A 26,436-nucleotide genomic window follows, 5' to 3' on the forward strand; every position below is an offset into this window, starting at 1 on the left:
AAAAAGCTTTATGCTAAGCCTTCTAAGTGTGAGTTTTGGCTCAAATCAGTCAAGTTCCTTGGGCATGTGATTTCAGCGGATGAAGTTGCAGTGGATCCCAACAAGATTGAGGCCGTGCTGGATTGGGAGAGGCCCAAGACAATTTCGGAGGTGAGGAGCTTCTTAGGTTTGGCAGGTTATTATCGGAGGTTCATAGAGGGTTTCTCCACGATGGTTCTCCCTTTGACTCGCCTTACCCGAAAGGAGACTCCATTTGTGTGGACTCACGAGTGTGAGGCGTGCTTTCAGGAGTTGAAGGAGAGATTGACTACTTCACCTGTGTTGGTCCTTCCTGATCCTGAGGAGCAGTTTGAGCTTTACTGTGATGTTTCTGGAAAGGGGCTGGGCTGTGTGTTGATGCAGTCTGGTAGAGCTGTTGCTTTTGCCTCGAGGCAGTTGAAGCCTCATGAGGAGAACTACCCGACTCATGATTTGGAGTTGGCTACGATTGTGTTTGCTTTCAAGATTTGGAGGCATTACATGTTCGGTATGTAGTTTGCGGTGTTCAGTGACCACAAGAGCTTGAAGTATCTGTTTGATCAGAAGGAGCTGAACATGAGGCAGAGGAGATGGATGGAGTTTCTGAAGGACTACGACTTTGAGTTGAAGTACCATCTTGGCAAGGCCAATGTGGTAGCTGATGCTTTGAGTCGGAAATCCGTGAGTCTATCCAGTTTGACGATGGGTGACTTCGACCTCATAGAGAAGTTTCGAGATCTGAAGGTGACAACCTTTTTTGGGGGTACACTTCTCGAGATGGAGACTGTGAGAGTCAGGAATGAGCTTATGGAGAAGATCCATGAGGCGCAAGTGCAGAGAGAGTGTCTCAACTACGTGAAGAACCAATACGGTGTGTCTTGGAAGAGGATGGACTTCTGTTGTTTCAGAAGCGTGTTGTGATTGCTCGAGGTCCTTTGACCAAAGAGGTTATGGCGGAGGTCCATAAGGGACAGTTTACTGTTCACCCTGGTGCTACAAAGATGTACCAATATCTGAAAAGGAATTTCTGGTGGCCAGGAATGAAGAAGGACATAGTTGTGTATGTGTCCAAGTGTTAGATCTGCCAGAAGGTCAAGATTGAACACCAGAAGCCGTCTGGTAAACTTCAACCTCTTGAGATTCCGGAATGGAAATGAGAGAGCATTTCCAAGGACTTCGTTGTGGGTTTGCCGAAGACTCAGGTTGGCTGTGACTCGATATGGGTCATTGTGGACGGACTGACGAAGTCTGCCCATTTTCTTCCAGTGAAGGTGAGCTTCACTACTAAGCAGTTGGCCAAACAGTATGTTCGCGAGATCGTGAGGCTTCACGGGGTGCCCGAGAGTATCATCAGTGATAGGGACCCGAAGTTCACATCTCGGTTCTGGGAGGCGTGTTGCGGATCTAGCAAGTGTACTAGTCGTACAAGTAATAAAATGATGAGTAAAGATCGTTCCCACGAGGATTTGTGTCAAGCACTGACTAACCATATGTACTTGAGTTGAATCAAACAAAAGTTCATAGATTGCATAGATTTCTTGTCACCAGAAACTACACTGAATTGAATTAAAACTTGATAAATAAATAAAATGTAAATTATAATGTAAACAAGTAGTCAAATGTCAATTTCCCTCAAGCATGAATTTATGGATGAACCAATTTCCATAATGAATATCTACTATATGATGTTGATCAACCTTTTTCTTATCATCTCAAGATGTAATACCTTACTACCCTGATAGACACATTAATCAGAAACCCCAATCCCTTGGTGATTCCTTTCTTAATACATGCATTAATTACTAAGGTCTTAAGATCACATCAGAATCCTAGCATCAATCCCTTGACTACTAGAACACTGATGATGAAGTTGTCAAAAATAGAGAAACAATGTAAACATGTATGTTCTACACTATTCCTCAACATGAAGAATTAATCAAGACAACTTCATACAATCACATAATAGATAAACAAAATATCTAATTAACCATTCATAAATTCAAACTTGTGTTCCATTGAATCAGACTACAAAGGACTCTCCTAAGACATAATTGAAATACAAACAAGAGAAGAAAGATCAAACTCCATTGACATGATAGTTGAGTCTTCAATCTCCAAGTGCAATTACATAGAAAATACTAACTATTACAAGAACTAATCCTAAGAATTTGGAAATTCAAAGAAAATGAGGAGTCAGATCAGATCTATGAAAGACCTTATCTGATCTCCCTTCTCCTAGTGTGATGAGAAAAGTCAGAATGAGATATGATGGATTGGATCTGATATCTGGAATATGTCAGAATGTGAAGGCCCCTTGTCCTTTTATAATTTACAAATTACAACTGAAAACTGACATGGGCGCTAAAACTCTCATTTCTGGACGTTTTAGCGCTCAACCTTGACGGATGCCCAACTGCTTTTAACTTTCTTGGGCACTAAAACGCCCAGTTTTGGGCATTTTAATGTTCAGCACCAGCATCTTTTGTGCAGCAGGGCGCTAAAACGCTTGACTTTGGGCATTTTAGCGCCCAACACTTAGAATTTTCCCATTCTTCAGAATCTTCTTCCTTCTCTCTTTTGCTTCTTGAGCTTCATTTCCCTACAAAAGCAATGTAAACTTTCAACATAAGCTTCAGAACTTGTATTTGAGAGATTTCCAGGACATTAACCTCTTTTCCATCCATTTAATCACACAAATTGATATTAATTCATGCTTAAAAACCTGATGAACTAAGGGTTCATCAAGGCGCTGCAGGGAGCTTTTGGTACTCAGTTGAGATTGAGTACAACCTATCACCCTCAGACTGATGGACAGACTGAGCAGACTATCCAGACCTTGGAGGATATGTTGCGGGCTTGCACGTTGGGGCAGGGCTCGACATGGGATAGGTACCTTTCGTTGGTGGAGTTTTTGTATAACAACAATTTCCATGCTAGCCTGGGCATGGCACCCTACGAGGCGCTCTACGGTAGGAGGTGTCGTACACCTACCTGCTGGTCTGAGGTTGGGGATCGTGAGTTGTTTGGCTTGGACTTTGTCCAAGATACCACCCTGCAGATCCAGATGATCAGGGAAAAGCTGAAGCAGGCGCAGAATCACCAGAAGAGTTACTACGATGTCAAGCATCGTCCACTGGAGTTCAGTGAGGGTGAGCACGTGTTTGTGAGACTTTCACCTGTCACCGGTGTTGGACGGGCACTCAGAGTGAGGAAGCTGAACCCGCGGTTTATTGGGCCCTATCAGATTCTTAGTAGAGTAGGACCTGTTGCCTACCGGCTTGCCTTGCCTCCGAACCTAGCCAACATCCACGACGTGTTTCACGTGTATCAACTTCGCAAGTATGTAGCGGATCCTTCGCACGTGGTGCAACCGGATGATGTGGAGGTTCGGGAGAACTTGAAAACTCCCGTCGGACCACTCAAGATTCTCGATCGTGGCGAGAAGCAGCTGTGGAGCAAGATCATTTCGATGGTCAAAGTGTAATGGTCAGGAAGAACTCCTGAGGAGTGTACCTGGGAGCGAGAGGACGAGCTTATCCGGCAGTATCCCGACTTCCAAGACAGACATATTCTGATTTTGAGGACAAAATCCTAAAAATGTGGGGTGAATGTAAGAACATGCACCGTTAATTAAGGAAGTTAATTAATTAATTATGTAAAATTAGGAAATAATTCCATAATTGACCCTAATAATTATTATGAGGCTTTAATAATTATAGTAAGTGATTAAGAATGCTGAAAGTCGCTTTTCGGAAGAAAAGTGCAGATACTGGTTCTGTTAGTCGGTATAAATGCGTACCGAAAAAGTATCCCATAAAATTATGATAAGTGCATGATAATTACTAGAATAATATGTAGGACTTTTAAAACGAGTTTCAAGTCAAAATAATAAAAACTGGTTCCAGAAACTGATACTGGCTATGAAAAACGCGTACCAGAAATGTGCTCTGAAAATTATAAGAAAAATATAATAATTCTTGTAAAAATGAGTAGGTTAAGAATCCTGAGTTTGGGATTAAAATGCGAAGCGTAGCAATTAAAGTTAATACTGTGTGTTAATTGGTTAAGTGACTATATAAGCTTAGTGCACATGATCCTAGGTCATAAATTGCTGCCTCCTACGTGAGTTTTGCTGAGTCTTGAGTCAGCCACCATCTTTCCACCTTCTCCTCCATTGTTGTGAGCCAAGGAGCTTCCTTTCTCCTTGGTTTCTTCTCCAAAACACCTTGGGTGAGTGGGAAATACTTGGGTGAGTGTGTTGTGAGCTCCATTTCTGAGTTGGTGGGCTGTCTTGAGGGCCTTTGGGTGCTGACTTAGGGAGTTGGTGTAGTTGAGCCATGGTCATGGCATTTTGAGGTCCAAGTGGTGACCTTTGGTGTGAAAGAACCAACCTTTGTGAAGGCATTTTCGTTTGGTGTTCAAGTCTGAACCTTGGAAGCTGGTTGTGAGCTTCAAGAGCAGCTCTTTTGCCTTTGTTTTGAACCTTGGTGAGTTGTACAACCTTGATCATGGGTTTTTATGGGTTAAAGGTGATGTCTTTGCATGTTAATGGATTAAGCAAGTAACCAACTGGTATGTAAACCTATGAGGGTATAAAAATGCATGCTTTAACGTTTTTAAGTGTTAAAAATGGAACCTTGGAAGGATATCTTCACAAAATGCAGAAACTGCATTCTGTCGCGAAATATCCGGATATCTGCTCGTAAAATATTCGGATAGTGGATATCCGGATATGGGGATCTGGATATCCGGATATTGATATCCGGATATTGCAAGAGAAATATCCGGATATTGCAAGAGAAATATCCGGATATTGGATATCTGGATATGCCCTCGAGGAATATCCGAATATTTTGGGTTTGCGAGGAACAGTAGCGTATTGTTCATCCATAACTGATCTATGGGTTTGTGGACCCTAGTTTGAGGAAGTTGAACTTCTGTAATTAATTAATGTAAGTCAGAATCAAAGGATTAAGGGCTTATGTCTTGGTGAGAAGCCTTAAGACGTAAAACGTAAAGAAAAGGCGTTGTCTTTATGTTGTATACTTGTAGAGTATGATTGTTGATGTATTGTTGGTCCATATCAGATTGTGACTTTGCTGTGTTTGGACTTGAGCTGTGGACTTTTGGCTTTAGGTGTTAGCTTGCAAGGTAAGCTTTCGTGTCCTCGGTTTAGCCATGTTGTGGTTCCACCATGTCCCATGGGGGTATGGTTATATGCATGTTGTGTTACATGCTTTGGATATTTTGAAATGCTTTTGAGCTGATATGTGCAATGGCTTATAATATGTATGTGTTGTTTCCACTTAGTCGGTAAGCCAGAGTATGTGGCGTCATACAAGATGGTGAGTCCGTGGGTGGGTGCAAGTAGCGTCTTGCATATTGTGTGGGTAATAGACGTATTCATGCATTTCTCTAATCAGTAGAATAGTATTGACACACATGACATGATTATCTGCTGCATTGCACTGTTTTAGAAATGATATTGATGAACTGCTTTTGAACTTATATTGCACATGTAAGTGAGCTTGGGGTGGAAGATCCTTAAGGACCCCTTGCCTTACTGAGATTTCTTGTTTAGAGATCTCACCCCACGTTTGGGGAATGCTTATTTCAGGTTCAGGTAGTATGGTGACTGATGCCTCTGGCGGCAGGAGGCCAGAGCTTAGTTGATGATAAAACTGCTTATTTGCTAGCATGACTGGATTGGATGTTGTTTATGTTTTCCGCCTTTATCTTTATGTTGCTGTTAAGTTGAGACTTATGTGGGCTTTGTTGCCTTATTTGGGTGAGCATGGGGAGTTGTCCATGCCACTATGTTGTTAGTACTTTTGAGTTGAGTTGTATAAACTGTTAGATGGTCCGGTCTACATATTGTAGTTCTGTGACTAGAGACTCATACTTATGTTATTTAGTTAATGAGGTATTTCAGTTAGCTGTTTATTGCAATATACATACAGGCGATGTTTTGAAATTGGTTAAGTAATCAAGTTGGTAATGATTAATGACATCATAATTGAAAAGAAAAAGATATTCCACATTTTTAATTAAGCACAGCTTAATACGATAGTATGATAACATTACTGGATATATACGGGGTGTTACAGCCAACATCCACGACATGTTTCACGTGTCTAAGCTTCGGAAGTATATTGCAGATCCATCGCACATGGTGCAACCGGATGATGTGGAGGTTCGGGAGAACCTAAAGACTCCTGTCGGACCACTCAAAATCCTTGATCGTGGCGAGAAGAAGATGATGAGCAAGATCATTCCGATGGTCAAAGTGCAATGGACAGGAAGAGGTCCAGGGGAGTGTACTTGGGAGAGAGAAGACGAGCTTCTCCAGAAATACCCCGAGTTTCGGGACAAGTATGTTTCTGATTTTGCGGGCAAAATCCTAAAAGGTGGGGTGAATGTAAGAACGTGCACCATTAATTTAGGAATGTAAATTAATTAAGTGTGAATTTTGGAAATAATTTCATAATTGACCCTAAAAATTACGAGAAGGCTTAAATAATTATAGTAAGTGATTATTAATGTTGAAAGTCGTTTTTCTGATGAAAAGTGCATATACCGGTTCTGCTTCACGGTATAAATGCGTACCAATGAAGTATCTCGAAAAATTATGAAAAGTATGTATATATTACTAGAATAATATATATGACTAGTATAACAAGTTTGGAGTCAAAATAATGAGAACTGGTGTCAGAACTGATACCGGCTACGTAAAAGCGCGTACCAAAAAAGTGCTGCGAAAAAATAAAATAAAAATATGATAAATCTTAGAATAATGGCTGGGTTCAGAATCCAAAGTTTGGGATTAAAATACTAAGCATAGCTATTAATGCTAATACAATGTGATTAAATCTAATGTCCCTATATATACTAATTGCACAAAACCCTAGGCCATATTTTGAAAGCTACGTGAGAGTTCCTTGGAAGCTGATCAGCCCTCCACTGTTCCATTGCCCCCTCTATTGTAAACCCACCAAAGAAACCATCTTTCTTCTAATTCTCTTCACCAAAACACCTTGTGTGAGTGAGAGATAGCATTAGAGGTAAGTAAGAGACCTTGTTTCTGAGTCTTGGTCACTGTTTTGGGGAAGTCTAGGAGCTGAGTTCTTGAACCTTGTTGAGGGAGCCCTTGTCATGGCATCTTGAGCTTCAAGAAGCCATTTTTGGAGAGAAAGGATCAAGCTTTGTGTGCCATTTCGTGCACCTTTGAAGTTAGACTTGTGGAGTTGCATAGAGAGCTCCAAGAGCACCTCTAGCTTCTGTTTTGGAGCCTTGGGGTATGTCTTTTACCTTGATCATGAGTTTCCTTATTAAAAGAAGAGTCTTGGCATGTAAAATGAGTTGAATAGATAACCAACATAAACACTGACCTTGGGGTGTCTAAAAATGCATGCTTGGACGTGTCTTGATGTTAAAAATGATGCCTTGGAAGGGTATCTTTGCGAAAATGTAGAACTGCATTCTGTCACGAAATATCTGGATATGTCCCCGAAAAATATCTGGATATTCTGGAAAATTCGTGATGGTCACTGTTCTGTTCATACAAAATTGTATTTTGGGTTTATGGACCCTAGATTGGTTAGTTGAACCTATGTAATAAATAATCTAAGTCAGAATTAATTGGATTAAGGGCTTATGGCTTTGTGAGAAGCCTAATGGCATGAAACATAAAAGGATAACGTTTTCGTTATGTCATGAACTCTTAGAATATGAATATTGATATGGTTGTTGGTATAAACAGACTGTGAGAGTGCTGTTTGTGGACCTTGGACTTAGTTGGACTCTTGAGTTGGATAGTTAGCTTGCGAGGTAAGTTTTCGTGTCCTCGGTTTTGCCATTGTTGGTTCCACCATACCTCATGGAGGTATGGTTTATATGCATGATGTGTTTTCATGTATTGATATTTGAAATGCTATTGAGCTGTTAAGTGCAAATGCCTTATGATATGTATGTGTTGTTCCCCCTAGACGGTGAGCCTGAGTATGTGGCGTCATACAATACGGTGATTCTGTGGGTGGGTGCAAGTAGCGTCTTGCATTGATTGTAAGTTGTAGACGTATGTAATTCCTGCATGTTCTCTGGCCAGTAGGATTTTGACACACATGACATGATTATATGCTGCATTGCATTGATTTTGGAACTTATATTATATTACTGTTTTTGGAACTTATATTGCACATGTAAATGAGCTTGGGGTGGAGAGATTCTTGAGGATCCCTTGTCTTACTGAGATATCTTTTTAGAGATCTCACCCCACGTTTGGGACACATTTTCAGGTTCAGGTACCTCGGGGGCTGATACCTCGGGCGGCAGGAGGCCGGAGCTTAGTTGACTGTTTATGCATGTTTATGCTGATTTGCTTGGATGCCGACTTATGTTTTATTGTCTTTATATTGTTATATGATTTGAGACTCTGTTGTGTCTTGTTGCCTTATTTGGTGAGCATGGGGATTGTCCATGCCACATTGATGTTAGTTATGCTTGTAGCTTTGAGTTGTATAAACTATCAGGATTTGTCCGGTCTACGTGTTGTAGTTTCGTGACTAGAGACACAGTTATTTATGTAATGAGGTTATTCAGTGTAATTAGTTGTTATTTGCAATTTACATACAGGCAATGTTTTTGAAAAAGGATTCATTAATCAACTTGGTTAATAATAATGACGTCATAAATGGAAAGAAAAAGTTAGTTTCCGCATTTTAATTAAGCAGCGCTTAATACGATGATATGATAACAACCAGGTATACACGGGGTGTTACACTGCACTTGTAAGGGAAAACTCTAACACTCAAGTCAATATAATACTAAGGTGGAGTATATAAATAGGAACGTGTGTACATGAGGACATGTCCTAATTCGAGGGGATGTGTTCTAGGCCGATACAGAAAACTTGCCACAGAAGCCTCGTTGTGACGATGAGGCAAATTGCATGCAATAGCTGAGATATAAGGTTAATAAGACATTCCTTTTAGTAGATCTAGCCCCACCATGATGTAGATGTTCCGGGCTCAAACAGGATTGCCTCTCGCGAAAGATACATGTGATTTCTCAAAAATAAAAATAAAAAAATTTAATAAGACGTGCCTCTGGATATCGACTGAAAGATTAATTTGCAGAACAAATGAGACGTTTTGGCTATTGGTTAATGGACCATGCCAATAATCCTATAATATTGCATTTAATATGATTGGTTTTATAAGGTTTAGATATCCCTAATCACAATTCACATAAAATGTTTAATTAGTATTAAAAGGATGTTCTTTTCCTTTTTTCAATATTCCTTTGAATTTGATGCATACTAACATGCAGGGTAAAGATAGCCGCACAAAACAAGTAGTTGAGTCTCAACATAATATTTTTGTGTGTGTTTTGTTTGATAGTTGATGCACAATACAAGCAATTTTGTGATGTATGTTATTTGATATTTATAAGTATAGGAGGAACAATGCAAAATTTACTATTATCCCTTTGTGTTTTGCACTAAAAATACATATAACAAGAATCTGTGAGATTTTTCAGATGAATCTTTTTCCTCAACGTCCCAAAGTAAATGAACACCAAAACATAACAAAAACAACAAAACAAGCATTTCATTATGATAGGTATAAGAGATAAAAGGAAGCTGAATTAATTAAGTAAAAACGTATTTATAGCATTGAACCCAAACTCAGGTTCAATCTGATAGTTCCAACAGTTTTCTCAATGACAATCACAAATATAAAAGGAAAATTACAAGTGTGGAAATGAAATAACAGTAAGAGACAATTACAAGCTAGAATAGCTACTATAGATAACTACCATTCAGAACACTTTGAGAGACTATGATTTTCTCCCAAATCATTCAAGAGGTGCCCAAAAGTCCCAAGTGAAAAGATGATAGTCTCCCATGCTCCTTCTCCTATTTTTAACAAACTTGTAACAAACTTCTTCCTATCCACGTGACCCCTCCCTTGCTATCATTGCCTTGCTGACATCGCTGTCCATGTGACCAATTTTATTCTTTCACTGCTGCTGACTCATCATGTCCACGTGGAACTTCTCTGCTCCTTCTCCTCTTATATACCTTCCCAAATCCGCCCTTATTGATTGTATCACATTAATTCAAAAAATGAGTTAAAACAATAAATATTGTCACATCATTTACATTTTATGACTAACAGAGATTCTAATGTATGGTCATCTCATCCCAATTATTGAAATGAAGCTAGTTATTTTCTATTTCAATGCCTATGAAACCTCTATTTAAGAACCAAATTAAAATATAAACAATTGCTCATTTATACACCGGTGTCCCTTTTTTATTAGGTCATCCGCAGTTGCCACATTGCCACAGTGTGGGATACTAGAGCTAGGTCCACTCTTTTCAACCACGGTGGCTGTCTTGGAGTCCTTGCCAGTGAAGTTGTCCTAGATGTAGAAGACATGACATGTAAGTGCCACATAGAGGATGGTCAAGTAAAAGATCAAAGAACATGCTAGAAATAAGGTTCAACAAATTAGATGGGAAACCAAGAAAAAGGAATTTTTATTCATTTCATTTTTGTGTTGTGCACAAAATGTTATACGGCCCTTTGATTTTTAGCAAATTAACCATTGGTGCATTTATAATTTTTTCTTTAAAAACACTTTTACATTACAATATTTTAAAAACTTTTTTTTTCTTCAAAAAAATCACCTTTTTAAACTTTTAAAAAAGTAATAAAATTATATTACTTTTTTTGCTCATAAAAAATATAAATGTTTATTTTTTTTAACTTTTTGTGTACCTCTTTTAAAAGTAATATCTATTTTTAATTATTAAATTACTTTTTTCCCTTAAAAAATAAAAACCGCTCTTTATTTCTCAATTTAACAGGTAAACGGGGGAAAATGGTTAAATACACTTAAATATTAAAATGATTCTGGACTGCACAATGCCCCAGTTGAGACTTGAGACTGCCTGACTTTACTGCTCAATACTTACTATGAAAAAGACCACTGTTATAGTACAACAAAATGAATTGATTATATAAATATATTTTTTTTAAGAAAAAAGAGAGTAATTTTCTCTTGCTCACTGCGTAGGCCTTATTCCTACATGATAATTATCCCAAACTATTATCACAGAGGATCTTAATTTTACAACGTAGGAGTATTGCCTTTCAGTTGAATTTCCACAATCTAATGTCATTACTATTATGTGTGGTAACAATCTTCTTCATTCCAACGGCGAGGCATGTAATAGAGGGTCGAACACTCTTTGGAATGATGTCAATATTTATGTAGGTATCTTCGGGCAATCTCCTCCCTTTCCTTCTTTGAATGGATCCTGAAGGACTTTGAGATGTTGATAACAATTTATCCTGAATAATACAACTTGAAACAATATTTCCATCATTCTGATTTAGAAATCTTAAGATACCATCTATTCCACCAACAGCTAATGTTGATGTGTCGCTTGGCATGTGCTGTATAGAGTATACAACATTAGGACTCACTCGTGTGTCCCACAACAGTCTCCTTGTCCTGCATGATGTGAACAAACAAACAAGATGGCATAAATGGTTAAACAAATAGATAATAATTTGTAATGTTTAAATAAAAATAAACCACTAATGGTTTATGCTTGCATCACACTTCTGGACCTGATTGGAAATAATGTAAATAGGTTGATAATACAGTGAGGAATGAAGTCTCACATCATTAGATTATTATTATGTAATTGCTATAGTCAGAATATATATAACACAGTGTTTCCGTTGTTTTAATGGGACACATGAATTTCAACATATGCCTCTCGTTTCCTCGTTATTCAACAGTTCCAAAACAACAAAATTTGTTGACTTCTAAAACAGAAAAGAACCAGTGAGGGCTACCTAAGGAATGTAAACAAAGGTTACGCAGTTGTAGAAGGCATTGCCAGTAGTTAGTAACGGGCTCATTTAATACCTGCCCTTTTGTCTCACAGACATAAAGTTTCATCCAGCACCATATTACCCATGAGAAAATATAAAAACAAGTAGTTTACAAAGCCCACACGAAATACAAATTTGATGGAGATACTAGTATGACAAGGTCCAAAATCTGAGAATGATACAACTAGGCAAGGGGAAATATATAAACATGCTTTATTACAGCAATCTTAATTTGTTTAGGGATTCGTACCTTTATAGTATGCCCATAAACATTATATCAGCTTCAGATAATTTTGTTTTAATAAGTCATCATGATACGTTCCCAGAACAGAAAAAAGGAAAATAGATGAAATTACCTCCAAAAGGTGAGTAACAGTGACCTCAGCCTCAAGTACCACAAGACTGTACACGTTTAGCGTTTAGAAAAATAAAGAAAAGGAGTCAAATGACAGTTTTGACTGCTACAGACCTACAGTGACTTAGTAAAGATAAAAAGGAAAGTGATGGAAATTGCAAGAAAATTGACAAAAAGTCTCTGAACTTTAGAGAGGTTCGGAATCTCTTCCAGGCCTACCCAATTTCAGAATTCCAGATGCCCCTCACTGACACCCTTCCATGCTAAAAGGGACCCACATGGGCTCTCTACCCTTCAGCAGACCGTTGGAGAGTGGTGAACATTTTCACCACTTAATTTGTGGGCCTGGACATATGCATTGGCCCAATGCTTTCTACTCTTATCCCTTTTATACACTTTCTTCTCCCCTTCCCTCTTTCTTCTCCCCTTCTGTCTTCCACTGTTCCAACCAACAAGGTGAGGAGTTTGGCATACCTGTTCATAGAAGATATGATCCTGAAAATGGGCCCATAATTTTCGGCGCCTCTGGTCATTCCACTCCTCCATTGTCAATCTACGATACTGCGAGCTTCTAGGATTATTTTGATCCTTGTTTCCTACGGCGTTGGCACTCCATGTTGTCACTTTCATTCTTCGGTCATAAGAAAAGTTTAACCCTAATGAATCAACGTTCATTTTATTTGACCCTGGATTATGACCTTGGGTACCATCTTGGGCCAGTCTTCTTTGATGGATTGAATTAGGCCCATTTCTAATTTCATTAACTACCATAGAAATCTTATTTGGACCCTCCACATTAATCATTCCATGTTGGGCCGTAGGTGTTGGCCCATTTCCCTTATGAGTGTTCCCCCCTTGCAACCCATTTCGTCCCTCCATATTTCTCAAAGCGGGTCGCCCAATATACCCGCTTACAGCCCCTGACCTGATTCGCCCATTACTTGCATATGACCTGCTTCGATCCAGAACAGCTTCTTTCTCCTCTATGTTGATTTCTTCTTCGTTGCTTTCTTCAGCTTCGACTACTTTTCCATCTTTTTTCTCTAGTTTTTCTGCACCTTCTTTTTCCTTTTCCTCCTTTTGTCCTTTCTCTTGTTCTTCTGCATCTTCTCCGACGAGTATGTTGAGGTCACTCTTGATCTTCAAGACAACCACACCATCATTCTCCAAAGCGTTGAGCCAATTACTGCCATTAATGTCAACGATGGTGTCGCCACAAGCGAAAATGAAACTCCGGCATCCGATGCGAGGTTGCCGACGGTCAGGAGGAGCTCTTCCAACAGGTATTGGCATTTCATCTTTCACTGATTTCTTTTATTTCTTCTTCTACAATTTCTTCTTCATTTTCTCCTGTATTCTTTTGCTTTGTTGCACTTGAATATAAAATAATAGAAGAATAATATGTTGTGTATTGATATGTGTCAGAGAGTTACAATATATAGAGACCCTAATGGGCTTAAGTGAAAGGCCCAAACCTAATCCTAATACAGTCAGAATACAGTCAGAATATTTACGGATAAGACAGAATCCAATCATATCTAATCATATCATATCTAATATTCTAAGACTCCCCCTCAAGCTGGTGCGTATATATTATGAGCACCAAGCTTGTTACAAATGTATTCAGCCCGAGGACCTCTAAGAGCTTTAGTGAAAACATCCGCTAGTTGATCAGAGGAGTTGACGAAAGCAGTCTTGATTTCTCCTGACTGAATCTTTTCTCGAATGAAATGACAATCAATCTCTATATGTTTGGTCCTCTAATGAAAGACAGGATTAGAGGATATATGTAGCGCAGCTTGACTATCACAGATGAGTGTCATGGGTTGTTTCTGTTCACAAAGATGAAGCTCCTGAATCAACTGCTTTAACCAGACTAACTCACAGGTAGCATTTGCCATTGCACGATACTCAGCTTCTGCACTAGATCGAGCAACAACAGGTTGTTTCTTGCTCTTCCACGAAATTAAGACACAATAGCCAGAAGTAGAGCGCTTGTCCGAGGGTGATCCTGCCCAATCAGCATCTGAATAACCACAAATTTCTGTATTTCCCTGATCTGAATACAACAAACCTTTTCCTGGTGCTCCTTTGATGTATCGGAGGATCCTCACAGCAGCATCCCAATGTGAATCACAAGGGGAATCAAGAAACTGACTAGCCGTACTAACAGCGAAAGAAATATCTGGCGTAGTCACAGTAAGATAGTTGAGCTTCCCAATTAGCCTCCGATAATGTCCAGGATCAGATAACGGCTCCCCCTGTCCGGGCAATAACTTGACATTAGGATCCATAGGTGTATCAACTGGTTTACTCCCCAACATACCAGTTTCTTCTAGGATATCCAGGGCATATTTCCTTTGACAGATAGAAATGCTCTGTCTGGATTGCGCCACCTCAATTCCCAAGAAGTAACGCAGCTTCCCAAGGTCCTTTGTTTGAAATGTACTAAACAAATGCTGTTTTAACTGACGAATTCCGTCTTGATCACTTCCGGTGAGAATGATGTCGTCAACATAGACTAACAAATAAATACACTTATCAGGAGATGTAATCCTATAAAACACAGAATGGTCAACTTTACTGCGGATTAAGCCAAACGCCTGAACAGCAGAACTGAAGCGACTGAACCATGCTCGAGGAGACTGCTTGAGACCATATAAGGATTTCCGAAGACGACACACCTTTCCAGACTCCCCCTGAGCAACAAAACCAGGTGGTTGTTCCATGTAAACTTGCGCCATGAAGAAAGGCATTTTTGATGTCAAGTTGAAGGAGTGGCCAGTGACGAATAGCAGCAAGGGCAAGAAAGAGGCGGACTGGCGCCATCTTAGCGACCGGAGAAAAAGTATCGCTATAATCAAGGCCAAAGATTTGAGTAAAACCCTTGGCAACTAAACGTGCCTTGAGACGATCAATATGGCCATCAGGTCCAACTTTCACAGTAAAAACCCAGCGACAACCAACTATAGACTTCTCTGGAGGAGCAGAAACAAGGTCCCAAGTGCCATTGGAATGAAGTGCAGTCATCTCATCAAGCATTGCTTGGCGCCACCCTGGATGGGAAAGTGCTTCACCTGTGGTCTTAGGAATAGAAATAGAAGAAAGACTAGAAACAAAGGTGAAATGAGGTGAAGAAAGACGGTCATAACTCAAAAAGGAATAAAGAAGATAAGGGTTACGAGTAGTACGTGTACCTTTTCTTTGAGCAATGGGAAGAGTCTCTGATGAAGGATCCGGAGGGGAAGAAGCAACAGCAGTGGGCGATGAGTCAGCAAGAGTCGAGTCGACAGGAGGCACAGTTTTGCGACGCTGATAGGTGAGAAGTGGACGGTCCTCAGGTATAGAAGCAATAGGTTGCTCATCTGGAATAGAAGCACCTGCAGCTGGCAAAGACAAGTCAAGAAAAGGGACCGGAAGTACATGATCAACCTGTGACATCAGAGATGGGATAGAATTAAAGGGTTGTTGATCAAGAAAAGTGACATCAGCGGAAACTAAGTAACGCTTAAGGTCGGGAGAATAACAACGATAACCCTTTTGAAGACGAGAATAACCAAGAAAGATACACTGAAAGGCTTTGGATGTTAACTTATCCTTACCAGGAGTGAGATCATGAACAAAACAAGTACAACCAAAGACATGTGGAGTTAGAGGATAAAGAGGAACATCTGGAAGCAATAGATTATGAGGAATGTCATTGTGGAGCACAGATGAAGGCATGCGATTGATGAGAAAACAAGAGATGAGTACAGTATCTGCCCAGAAGTGAAGGGGAACCTGCATATGAATAAGAAGGGTACGGGCAGTTTCAATGAGATGTCTGTTTTTACGTTCAGCCACCCCATTTTGTTGTGGAGTGTGAGGACAAGTAGTTTGATGTAAAGTACCTTGTGTGGCCAAGAAATTAGAAAAATCAATAGAAACATATTCCTTAGCATTATCACTACGTAGAATACGAATATAAACACCAAATTGAGTATGGATCTCAGTAGAAAACTTTTTATAAATGGAAAATAGCTCGGAACGATTTTTCATTAAATAGGTCCAAGTGCAACGGGAAAAATCATCAATAAAGGTAACGAAATACCGAAAACCTAAGACAGACAAGGTACGACTTGGACCCCAGATATCTGAATGAACAAGAGAGAAAGGGGCATCAGCTCGTTTATTGACTCGACTGGCAAAAGAGGAGCGTGTATGCTTCCCTTGTTGACATGACACACAATCTAAAGACTGAAGACCGGACAAAAGAGGAACCATTTTCTGCAACTTTGAAAGACTTGGATGACCAAGGCGACTGTGGATAAGTTGTGGAGATTCTGTGAGAGAGCATGCTACTAAAGGACGAGGCACATCCAGATAATAAAGCCCCCGTGACTCACGACCCACTCCAATCATTTTCCCCGTACCCGGATCCTGCACAGAAACAGAATGGTTAGAGAAAGTAATGGTGCAAGTGAGGGAGTGGATCAACTTACTAATAGAAATTAAGTTATAAGGGATGCCAGGAATGTAATAGACAGATGTCAGGGCCAAGGTAGAGGTCGGACGAGCTTGTCCAATCCCACGAACTGGGGCTTTGGTTCCATCCGCAAGGGTAAAGGACGGTAAATGATCAGAATAAATAAGAGATGTAAAGAGTTCCTTATTACCACAGAGATGATCGGTAGCACCGGAGTCAAATATCCAAGTGCCAAGTGATGTAGAATGAGAAACACAAGCAATAAGATTACCAGTATAAGGCTGAGACTGAGGAGAAGCCTTCCTGAGAGGGGTTTGGAGTGCAGCATAGTCCGAACCTGAACCAAATGATGCATTGTCTGACTGAGCTATATTTGCAAAAATAGAAGGAGAGTTAACCTCCGAGAGATCAGGAGATGCTGTTGCCATTTAAAGATAAAATATAAAAGCCGTAAACGAAGGCAAACGATATCCAATCAAGAAGAACCACGCGTCTAAGGTCAGACCCACAGAGAAACAATCACAGATCCAGAAAGGGGAGGAGAAGGCGAGCTTCTCTGTCCAAGACCGGCCGAAAAAAGCCGCCGGAATAGTGCTCACGCGCCGGCAGAAGGTGGCGCGTGAAGCCCACGCTCAGAGAAGACAGGTGGCGCGTGACGGCGCGTGGGAGATGCGTTGCTGACCGGACCACCACAGACCTGGTCGCCGGGAAGAGAGGGTCCTGATCGCGTGAAGTTTGGTCGAAAAAGTCGCCGGAAAAAGTCTCCGGTTGCCTGAACAGTGATTCTGACGGCGGGCGGTGGTTCCGGTGGCCGTCAGAGGTGCTGACGCGTTTGGAAAAATCACTCAGAGGCTGTTTACAGCCCTAGAAGGCTTGCCGGAAGGACGCACGGCAAGAAAGAGGACTCCTAAGCAGTAGGCTTAGGTTTTAAAGCAAAAAACAAGGTTTCTAAGCGGAAGCGAGGGTTCCCAGAACGAAAGAGCTCTGATACCAACTTGAATATAAAATAATAGAAGAATAATATGTTGTGTATTGATATGTGTCAGAGAGTTACAATATATAGAGACCCTAATGGGGTTAAGTGAAAGGCCCAAACCTAATCCTAATACAGTCAGAATACAGTCAGAATATTTACGGATAAGACAGAATCCAATCATATCTAATCATATCATATCTAATATTCTAACAGTTGCAATGTCTAGTCTTCTGCCTTTTCGTCTTCTACTTCGATTATTTCTGCACCTTCGATTTCTTTTTCTTCAACTTCTTCACCCTCTGTTCTTCCTTCGTTGTGCACTCCATTCAGATTTCGACTGTCGTAACGCTGATCTATGCTTTCTTCGGATTGTTCCTTGCAATTGACGGATAGCGTCTTCCACCCCTCCCAATCTTTCTTCCCTCACGCAATCCATGCTTTCTTCCACTTTCGTGATTCTATTTTTTTATTTTTTTTGTAGATCTGGACCAAAAGCACTCCCTAGATCGGAAATGCTCTGATACCAAATTGATGGAACCCAGAAAAATACACTACTGAATTCATTAACAATGGAGGCATAGCCTCTTTTTACATACACTAATACAATATAAAATGCAGAAAATAACCTAGAAAGCCTCAACTCTCCCTCAAACCAAATACGTAGGCTTAAGAGTTCCCTAGAGGTCTCCCAATTTCCCCACTAAACCAATATTGAATTCATGCCTACCTCACACTCCCACACTCCCCTCCTTATATTCTATTATTTGAGAATATTCTAGAATAGTTTCCATAACAAACTGCCTAATTGCCTAACTTTCAGACCTATGGCCCATCAATACTCCACTTCCAAAACTCACCTTGTCCTCAACGTTAAGAAAGGGGATAGGTAATGTGGGATAACTTCCGCCCGGGTCCCATTGCGTGAAACATCTCGACCATGTCCCCTCAATGACTTGTTGCAACACCCCAATGAATTTAGAAGGCCGTTTAGACTGTTCTTCTCTTTTCCTCTCGTTCCCGTAGCTCATTGTTTCCCTTTGTGTTGGCCACTGCCTTTCTCCTGGGTCACTCATCACCAACCCCTGCCCATGAAGTAAATCATTGGGCCTTGTTATGAAAGAATTGGGGCCCTTTTTCTTCATTGTTAGACCCATCGTTTGTATGTCATTGCTGAAACGAATTGGGTCCAATTTGAGTGCTCGATGCGCTCTATTAACGTCCAAATTGTTTTCTGAAGTTGATGATCCATTCCTTCTTCCACTCGATCCAAGCTCCTCTCCATTCTGTTCACTTTGTTATCCATTATTTATTTATCTTTTTTTCTTCTTCTTCAGATCAGGAACAGAAACACCCCTAGATCAGAAGTGCTCTGATACCAAATTAATGGAACCCAGAAAAATACAATATTGAATTCATTAACAATGGAGGCATAGCATCTTTTTACATACACTAATACAATATAAAATGCAGAAAATAAACCCAGAAAGCCTCAACTCTCCCTCAAACCAAATACCTAGGCTCAAGAGTTCCCTAGAGGTCTCCCATTTCCCCACTAATCAATTCTAAATACATGCATCCCCACACTACCTCCTTTTTATCCTATACTTCAAGAATATTCTAGAATAGTTTTCATAACAAACAAACTATTTTACTAACTTTTAGGCCTATAGCGCATCACCTGCTAACAAAAGGAATAAAGCTACTCTCGATCAAATTCATTCATGGAATTGACAATACATTCTCGGTGGAAATTGCCTATGTAGAAGCCCGTGACACCTTAAAGGGGGCGTTTGGTACACGATTTTTTTAAGATTCTCGAGAAATTGAGGGTGATAATCCAAGAAAACATGGTAGAAGATTTTAGAAAATTTTCCCAGGATTTCATTTTGTATGTATTCTTTAAAACCAAAATACCACCGAAAAATACCACCCAGGGGGTGGTATTCTTGGATGGATTCCCATGGGCCGGAAAAATCACACAAGATTTGGTTGACAAATCTACCCTTCCTGGTTGCCCGTTTCTAGTTGTAATGGTCTTCGTCCGATATAGAGGCCTGTTTCTGGCTGCCCTTGTTGCTGGTCGCCGTGCTCCATACAACAAGTGTTTCGCACTGAATCGATAGTCGATAAACACAGGGTATACAACAAGTGCTCCATACACCCTCATGTAAAAAATTTGCAACTTCTTTCCTTTCTGGGCATTTGGGCTATTTGAACCCCACACTCTCAAAAAAATTGAGAACATTCTCACGTGGACCTTGGTACACAATCTCACCTTCTGAAAGTAAGATTATGTCATCAAAAAGTTCAAATGTTTCGGTAGCAGGTTGTAATAGAGAGATTATCATTGTAACATCCATGATATGAACTAGCTGCCTCAAAAACCTAACAATTTGGAAGGTTGTGGAACTATCCAAACCAGTTGAAATCTCATCCATTAAGAAAACTTGAGTAGGTCCTACCAACATCTCACTTGCATCCATGATATGAAAGTCACTGGTTAAGAATCGATAATTGATAAATACAGTATCGCACCAATTTTCCATTCTTAAATTTGCTGGTGTTTCGTTTTCATCTTCCACAAGTTGAGACAGACAGAAAGTGAAAGAGATAGGGAGTTGAGAGAGAAGAAAAAATAGAGGCTGAAAAAAAAAAGGCTTAAAGGTTAATTTTGTAAATTTGCTCCACGTTCACAGTAATATTTTACGATCAACCAAACATAGAATAGGAAAATTGACCCAATATTGTTGGGAAAATTTTACATACCAAAAAGCTTTTTGGTAACATTCCCGGCAAATTCAATTTCCCACCATATTCCTGGAAATCGTAATTCCCAGATAATTTTTTTTTCTCCTCTACCAAACACCCCCTAAGGGCATGTTTGGTACATAGTATAGGATAAGGTCTGATAGTATAAGACCTGATAGTATAAGGCCTGATTGTATAAGATCTGATTGAATTTTAATACTATCCAGCGTTTGGCATGGTATTGTATAAAATAATATATTATATAAGATAAGATCATCTAGTATTTAGTAATGCACTTTATAATACTACATAGGATAAAAATAAATATTTTTTAATAAAGAATTTTTATAAAAATCTATAGATTAGTGTGTCCAAAAAATAAATTAATTTTTATTTAATTTATTTTAAAATTTAATATATTGAAAAATTAATTTTTTTTAATATATTAATATTAAAATAATATATTAATTTTTTAGAATTGCACTGGTCAACGATTTTAATCCACTAACCCCTTATCAGGCCTAATCCCTCCCCCTTAGGCCGGAATAAGTTATACATCATTTTGATGTATTAAGGGATTTTGCTGTATAAGCTTATACTATACGATGGTCACACCAAATAACTGAAAATGTCATAACGTATAGTATAAGCTTATACTATCATGCCTTATACGTCACACCAAACAGGCCCTAAGTGTACATAGTTATCCATGTAAAAAACCATTTGTAACCAAATCTTAAACGATTAATTAAGGTCACATTGATGGTTTTATATTATATTTCTCTAACACGTACCCTCACACAAGAGCACATTGAACTTAAAGGATGGACAATACAAAGACCCATCTACCTATAACTTGAAAAGAAGGATTATATTATTGAATTGTATATTCAACTGTATAAAGGGTTCTCTGTTTAAAGAGACTGAATGACCTATTAGGCTAAGCCCAAAGAAGATTCTAGAATAACCTAGAATAAAATAATAGATAGAATAACACTCCCCGTCAAGTAGAGGAATAAATATTTATCATTCTCAGCTTACTAGTAAATTCTTGAAATCTATTTGAGGGAAGTCTCTTCGTCAAAATATCAGCTAATTGACGCCCAGAGGGAATGTATAGAGTAACGATCAACCTGCTATCAAGTTTCTCTTTGATGAAATGGCGATCCTTCACAACTTATTATCACAAAGCAGCTTCATAGGTCTTTTACATCTTATTTTGAAATCAAGTAAAAATTTTAACCACAATAATTCACAAATGCCTTGAGCCCTACCTCGAAATTCGGCCTCTGTACTTGACCTGGCAACCACATTTTGTTTCTTACTCCTCTATGTCACTAAGTTACCACAAAGAAACATGCAATAACCAGCGGTAGATTGACGGCCAGTCAAGGATCAAGCATAATCGGTATCAATCTAAACTTTTAAAGAGAGATTTTCATCACGCCGGAATAATAGTCCTTTACCAGGAGTAGCTTAAGATACTGAAGAATTCTCTCCACTGCCTGCATGTGTTTTTCTTTTGGATTATGCATGAATTGACTGACAATACTAACAACATAAGCTAGATCTGGTCTAGTATGAGCCAAATACATCAGTCGTCTAACTAGCAGTTAATATTGTCCTTTATCAACTAGAGGGTTTACACCCAAGCTTTCTTGCTTCTTTAAGAAGAACAAGGATATATTTCCTCTAACTAATAAAAATTCCTTCCTTTGAATGAGCTACCTCTATACCTAGAAAATATCTCAATCTCCCAATGTCTTTAATTTCAAATTTAGAGGCTAGTCGTGCTTGTAGAACATCTCTCTCCACAATATCATCACCTGCTGTAATAATGTCATCAATATACACAAGGAGAACAGAGAGCTTCCCATCTTGGGAATGCTTAAAGAAAAGTGTGGTCTCCTTGACACTGTTTGTACCCTAAGATCATCATTACCTTGGTAAATCTCTCAAACCACGCCCAAGGAGACTGTTTCAATCCAAACAAGGCCTTTTTAAACCTACAAACTTTATTTTCTCCATCAATAGAGTTAAAACCAGGCAGGATTTTCATGTAAACCTCTTCTTCTAACTCACCATTAAGAAAAGCATTCTTCACATTAAATTGATTTATATCCCAATTGTAATGGGGCAACAAGGGACAACAAGACTCTCACAATATTCATCTTTGCAACTAGGGCAAAAGTTTATGCATAATCAATACCATAGGTCTGAGTGTAACCCTTGGCGACTAACCAAGCCTTATATCTCTTAAGAGTATCATCAGAATTATATTTTAAGGCATAAACCCATCTACACCCTAGTGCTTTCTTTCCATTAGGTCTATCAACAACCTCCTATGTTTTATTTTTCTCCAAGGCAATCATCTCCTCTTGGGATTGAGATAGAATCTAATGTTGAAACAAAGCTTTTGTGCTGCACAGAAAGGTTAGTAAAAAGATCTTTTTCCTTTTCTTCGCACAATAGGTAAGTCATCAGAGGTAATGGGCAAACTATCAGAAGCAATAAGTCATTAGAGGCAACAATATTAGATTCAGAAACAGGAGATTCAGGACTTACTATTGATTCAGACAATTGAAATTTGTTGGTGAAGCAGCATGGGTTGTTTCCAACTGTGATATACCAAATTAGGTGTCAAAATCTTCCATTTCTCCGGTGTATTTGAAGGATCAAACACAAGAGGGACAAGAAGGAGAGATGTAGGAGTACACAAGGAAGACCCAGGCTCAAAGAAGGAAGGGGACAAGTCTGCTGAAGAACTGCTTTCCCCCTGAAGATGCGGATTTGGGAAAAAGGACTCAGATTCATGAAATGTGACATCCATAGAAACAAAATATTTCCAACTGGGAGAATGATAACACTTGTAGCCTTTCTTTTCAGAGGCATAACCAAGGAAGACACACTTAAGAGTCCTGGGATCCAACTTATTGCGATGTTGTTTATAAACATGGACAAAGACAACACACCCAAAAACTCGTGGCTGAAGACTCTGCATAATGGGAACAGGGAAAGAATAAAGTCATTGAGTAAATATGACTTACATTGTCAGGGACCCGAGAAGGTATGCGATTGATTAAAAAAGCTACAGTGAGAATGACATCTTCCTAGTAGAAATTAGGTACACGGGTCTGAAAAAATAAGGCTCGAGCAACTTCAAGAAGATGACGATTCTTCCTCTCAGCAACCTCATTTTGTTGAGGGGTGTCTACACAAGTAAGTTAATGAATTATACCCTGATCTTGGATGAATTGGGAAAGACACTGATTGACATATTCTATACCATTTTTGGACCTTAGTCTTTTGATTCTTTTACCAAATGGGTCTCAATCATTTTATAAAATTGAAAGAATAAATGTGGTACCTCATACTTCTCATGCATTAAATAAATTCAAGTTACACGAGTACAATCATCAATAAAAGAAACAAACCATTTACTACCAAAAACATTAGGAACTTTAGAAGGATCTCAAACATCAAAATGAATAAGGTCAAAAGGTTCAACACTTTATACTAGCAGGAAAACCCATTGAAACCACGGACCCGCTGAACCCTCCATCCTCAGACCCGCTAATTGCACTTTGAGGTTGTCAGGAACCTGATGCATCCTGAAGTAAGACTCTGTGCGAAAGATCCAATTATTTGGGTCATGACCTAGAAAGATGGGAATCTCCAACTTCATAGATTTCAAAGCTGAACGCTGATCGTGCAAATCAAACGGCACATGTGGACGATTCGGAGATTCATGCGACGTCGTCGGTGGGCTATGGGACATGAAATCCCTCAACCTTGCATCAATCGCTGCGAACCGTGCTTCAATCGACTCAGAAATTTGGTCCAAACGCTGATGGAACTCCAGCCTGTGAGACGCACACTCTTCGGCTAGATCCTGAACTCGCATGTTTGCTTGGATTCGATGATGAAAGCACCAGATGATACAAGTTACAACTTGTATTGGAAAGAAACGGAAGACAAATCGATTTATTAATTCTGATGAAAAATCAATTACAGTATGTATATCCTTTATAACACCCCTTTTCCCACTTCCACCAACTAGATGCCTATTACACATGCCCCCACCCCTTTACATTTACATTCAACACACGTGACTACACTAAAGTGTATAATCAGACATCCACGTGGGCTTCTTAATACTTCTATTGGACTTCCTACTTGTATCAGCCAACATCAACAAGCGAAGTGGACAAATAAAACCAGACAAGGAGAAACAATACAGCAAACACTACACACACACAATATATGTAAGCATACCTAAGGTCCCAACAAGATGTATGTCCAACAGATGATCCAGCAAACACTAGCTGAGAGGAGGTATTTAAACATAAGGTTCGTATGCCTACGAGAAAAACATTAAATCAGATTCACTTTCTACATCAGAATGTATAGGATATTTAAAATATTGGTTAAAACTGAATATAGACCTGCATATCATACAAAATTAATTCTCAACATATAAATAAGATATCTACAATATATTTCATCAAATAGAATCGGTCCAACAAAGAAAATAAGAGCATATAAACTTAACTCTAACTAAAATGTCAACAGAAACACATTAACATACACATGACAATGAAAGTGCTAACCAAGCAACGGTAAAAATTGAAACAAACCCCATCTTGATTGCCATCAGAAGAAGTAGAGTTAAATTTGAAGAAATTATAAAATGTTGAAAAACAATGGAAGAGATCAGATATGAAGATTTTAATAAATTTAACAAAAGAATAAGGGCCAAACAGGCCTAACAGCAGTCAACAATGGCAAACGAAGCCAAACAGCACGAACAAAGCCAGAGCGTGGCAAACAAGAAGAAAAGGGAACCTACAAATGGATAACTCATCAAATAAAGGTAAACAACTAGAGAGCTAAGCCAAACAGATCCGAATAGGGCCAAATGACAACCACAAAAGCAGTCCAACAAATAACAAAACTGTAGTTATTTGTTAGAAATAGTATTGTATTATTATTATTATTATTTTATTTTATTTTTAGATTATATGGGCTTAGACATTAGGTCATTTAACCTTTTTAAATAGAGGGCTCTTATACAGTTTTGGGAGTGGATCCTCTCATGTGAAAAAGTGGTCATATGGTCATGTTATTTGATCACAACCACTCATTGATGATGAGATAAGAGAGAGAAAAGTGTATAATTTTTAAATGAGTGGTTGTGATCAAATAACATGACCACATGACCACTTTTTCACATGAGAGGATCCACTCCCTACAGTTTTACATACAGTTGAATACGATACATTCATACTCTTAAGTTGGTACCAGAGCTTGTGTTCTAGGAAAACCTCATTTCCGTAAAAAAAAAAAAAAAAAGATCGCGATCACTGTTCATCGCGGTACTGTTTACGGTACTGTTCATCGCAATCACTGTTCATCACGGTACTGTTCATCGCCGGAAACATTGTTCCTACGTCCTTGCTCGTTTTTGTCTCCTCTTTTCAGATCTGGTCTCCGTTCGTTGTTCTTACATCTGATTTGTGATGGAAGGCTGAAGTAATGAGATCAACAACACTACCGGTGTCATCTCCAATACTACCCCATCCATTACAACAATACAAGACTTGGTCTACCTCCGTTAAGATTTGGTTTACTGGTCATGGACACGAGAAACATCTCACGATCAAGTCTACTGATATTCCAAAGGATTAGAAATCTGAATCGGAAAAGATTGAAGCCCAACTGCTCAATGTCCTTTGGCAATCCATTGATCCGCAGTTATAGACATTTTTATCCCCGTTGAGACCTGCTATGACGTATGGGAGGAAGCCAAAAACCTCTAACCAATGACATTCAGCAGCTTTGTTCCATTGTTTCTCCAATAATGGAATTGCGCAAATCACCAGATGCTCGAATAGAGGCTTATATTAGTAAGATTCGTTCTTTGATGCAGGAATTCTTAGCTATGTTGCAGATGCCTCTGAGT

At 39.2% G+C, this 26,436-nt stretch overlaps 1 protein-coding gene across 3 annotated transcripts in view; it reads right to left on the reverse strand.

Moving 5' to 3' along the window:
- Positions 1 to 11,000: 11,000 nt before the first annotated feature.
- Positions 11,001 to 26,436, reverse strand: part of LOC133301353 (F-box/WD-40 repeat-containing protein At3g52030) — a 59,750-nt gene continuing 44,314 nt past the window's right edge. For 2 of the 3 annotated variants that reach the window (XM_061500982.1, XM_061500980.1), the window contains 2 exons: positions 24,750 to 24,834; positions 11,001 to 11,541 (listed from right to left, as the gene is read on the reverse strand). In XM_061500982.1, coding sequence (XP_061356966.1) covers positions 11,178 to 11,541; positions 24,750 to 24,834 — 449 coding nt within the window. In that variant the 3' untranslated portion in view covers positions 11,001 to 11,177. The remainder of the gene's footprint in view (positions 11,542 to 24,749; positions 24,835 to 26,436) is intronic. The other variant, XM_061500981.1, reaches the window with a different exon arrangement.

This window comes from Gastrolobium bilobum, unplaced genomic scaffold, assembly GCF_033153095.1.
Source record: "Gastrolobium bilobum isolate Gb01-03AN ecotype WA unplaced genomic scaffold, APGP_CSIRO_Gbil_v1 utg7287, whole genome shotgun sequence".
NCBI classification, from domain to species: Eukaryota; Viridiplantae; Streptophyta; class Magnoliopsida; order Fabales; family Fabaceae; genus Gastrolobium; species Gastrolobium bilobum.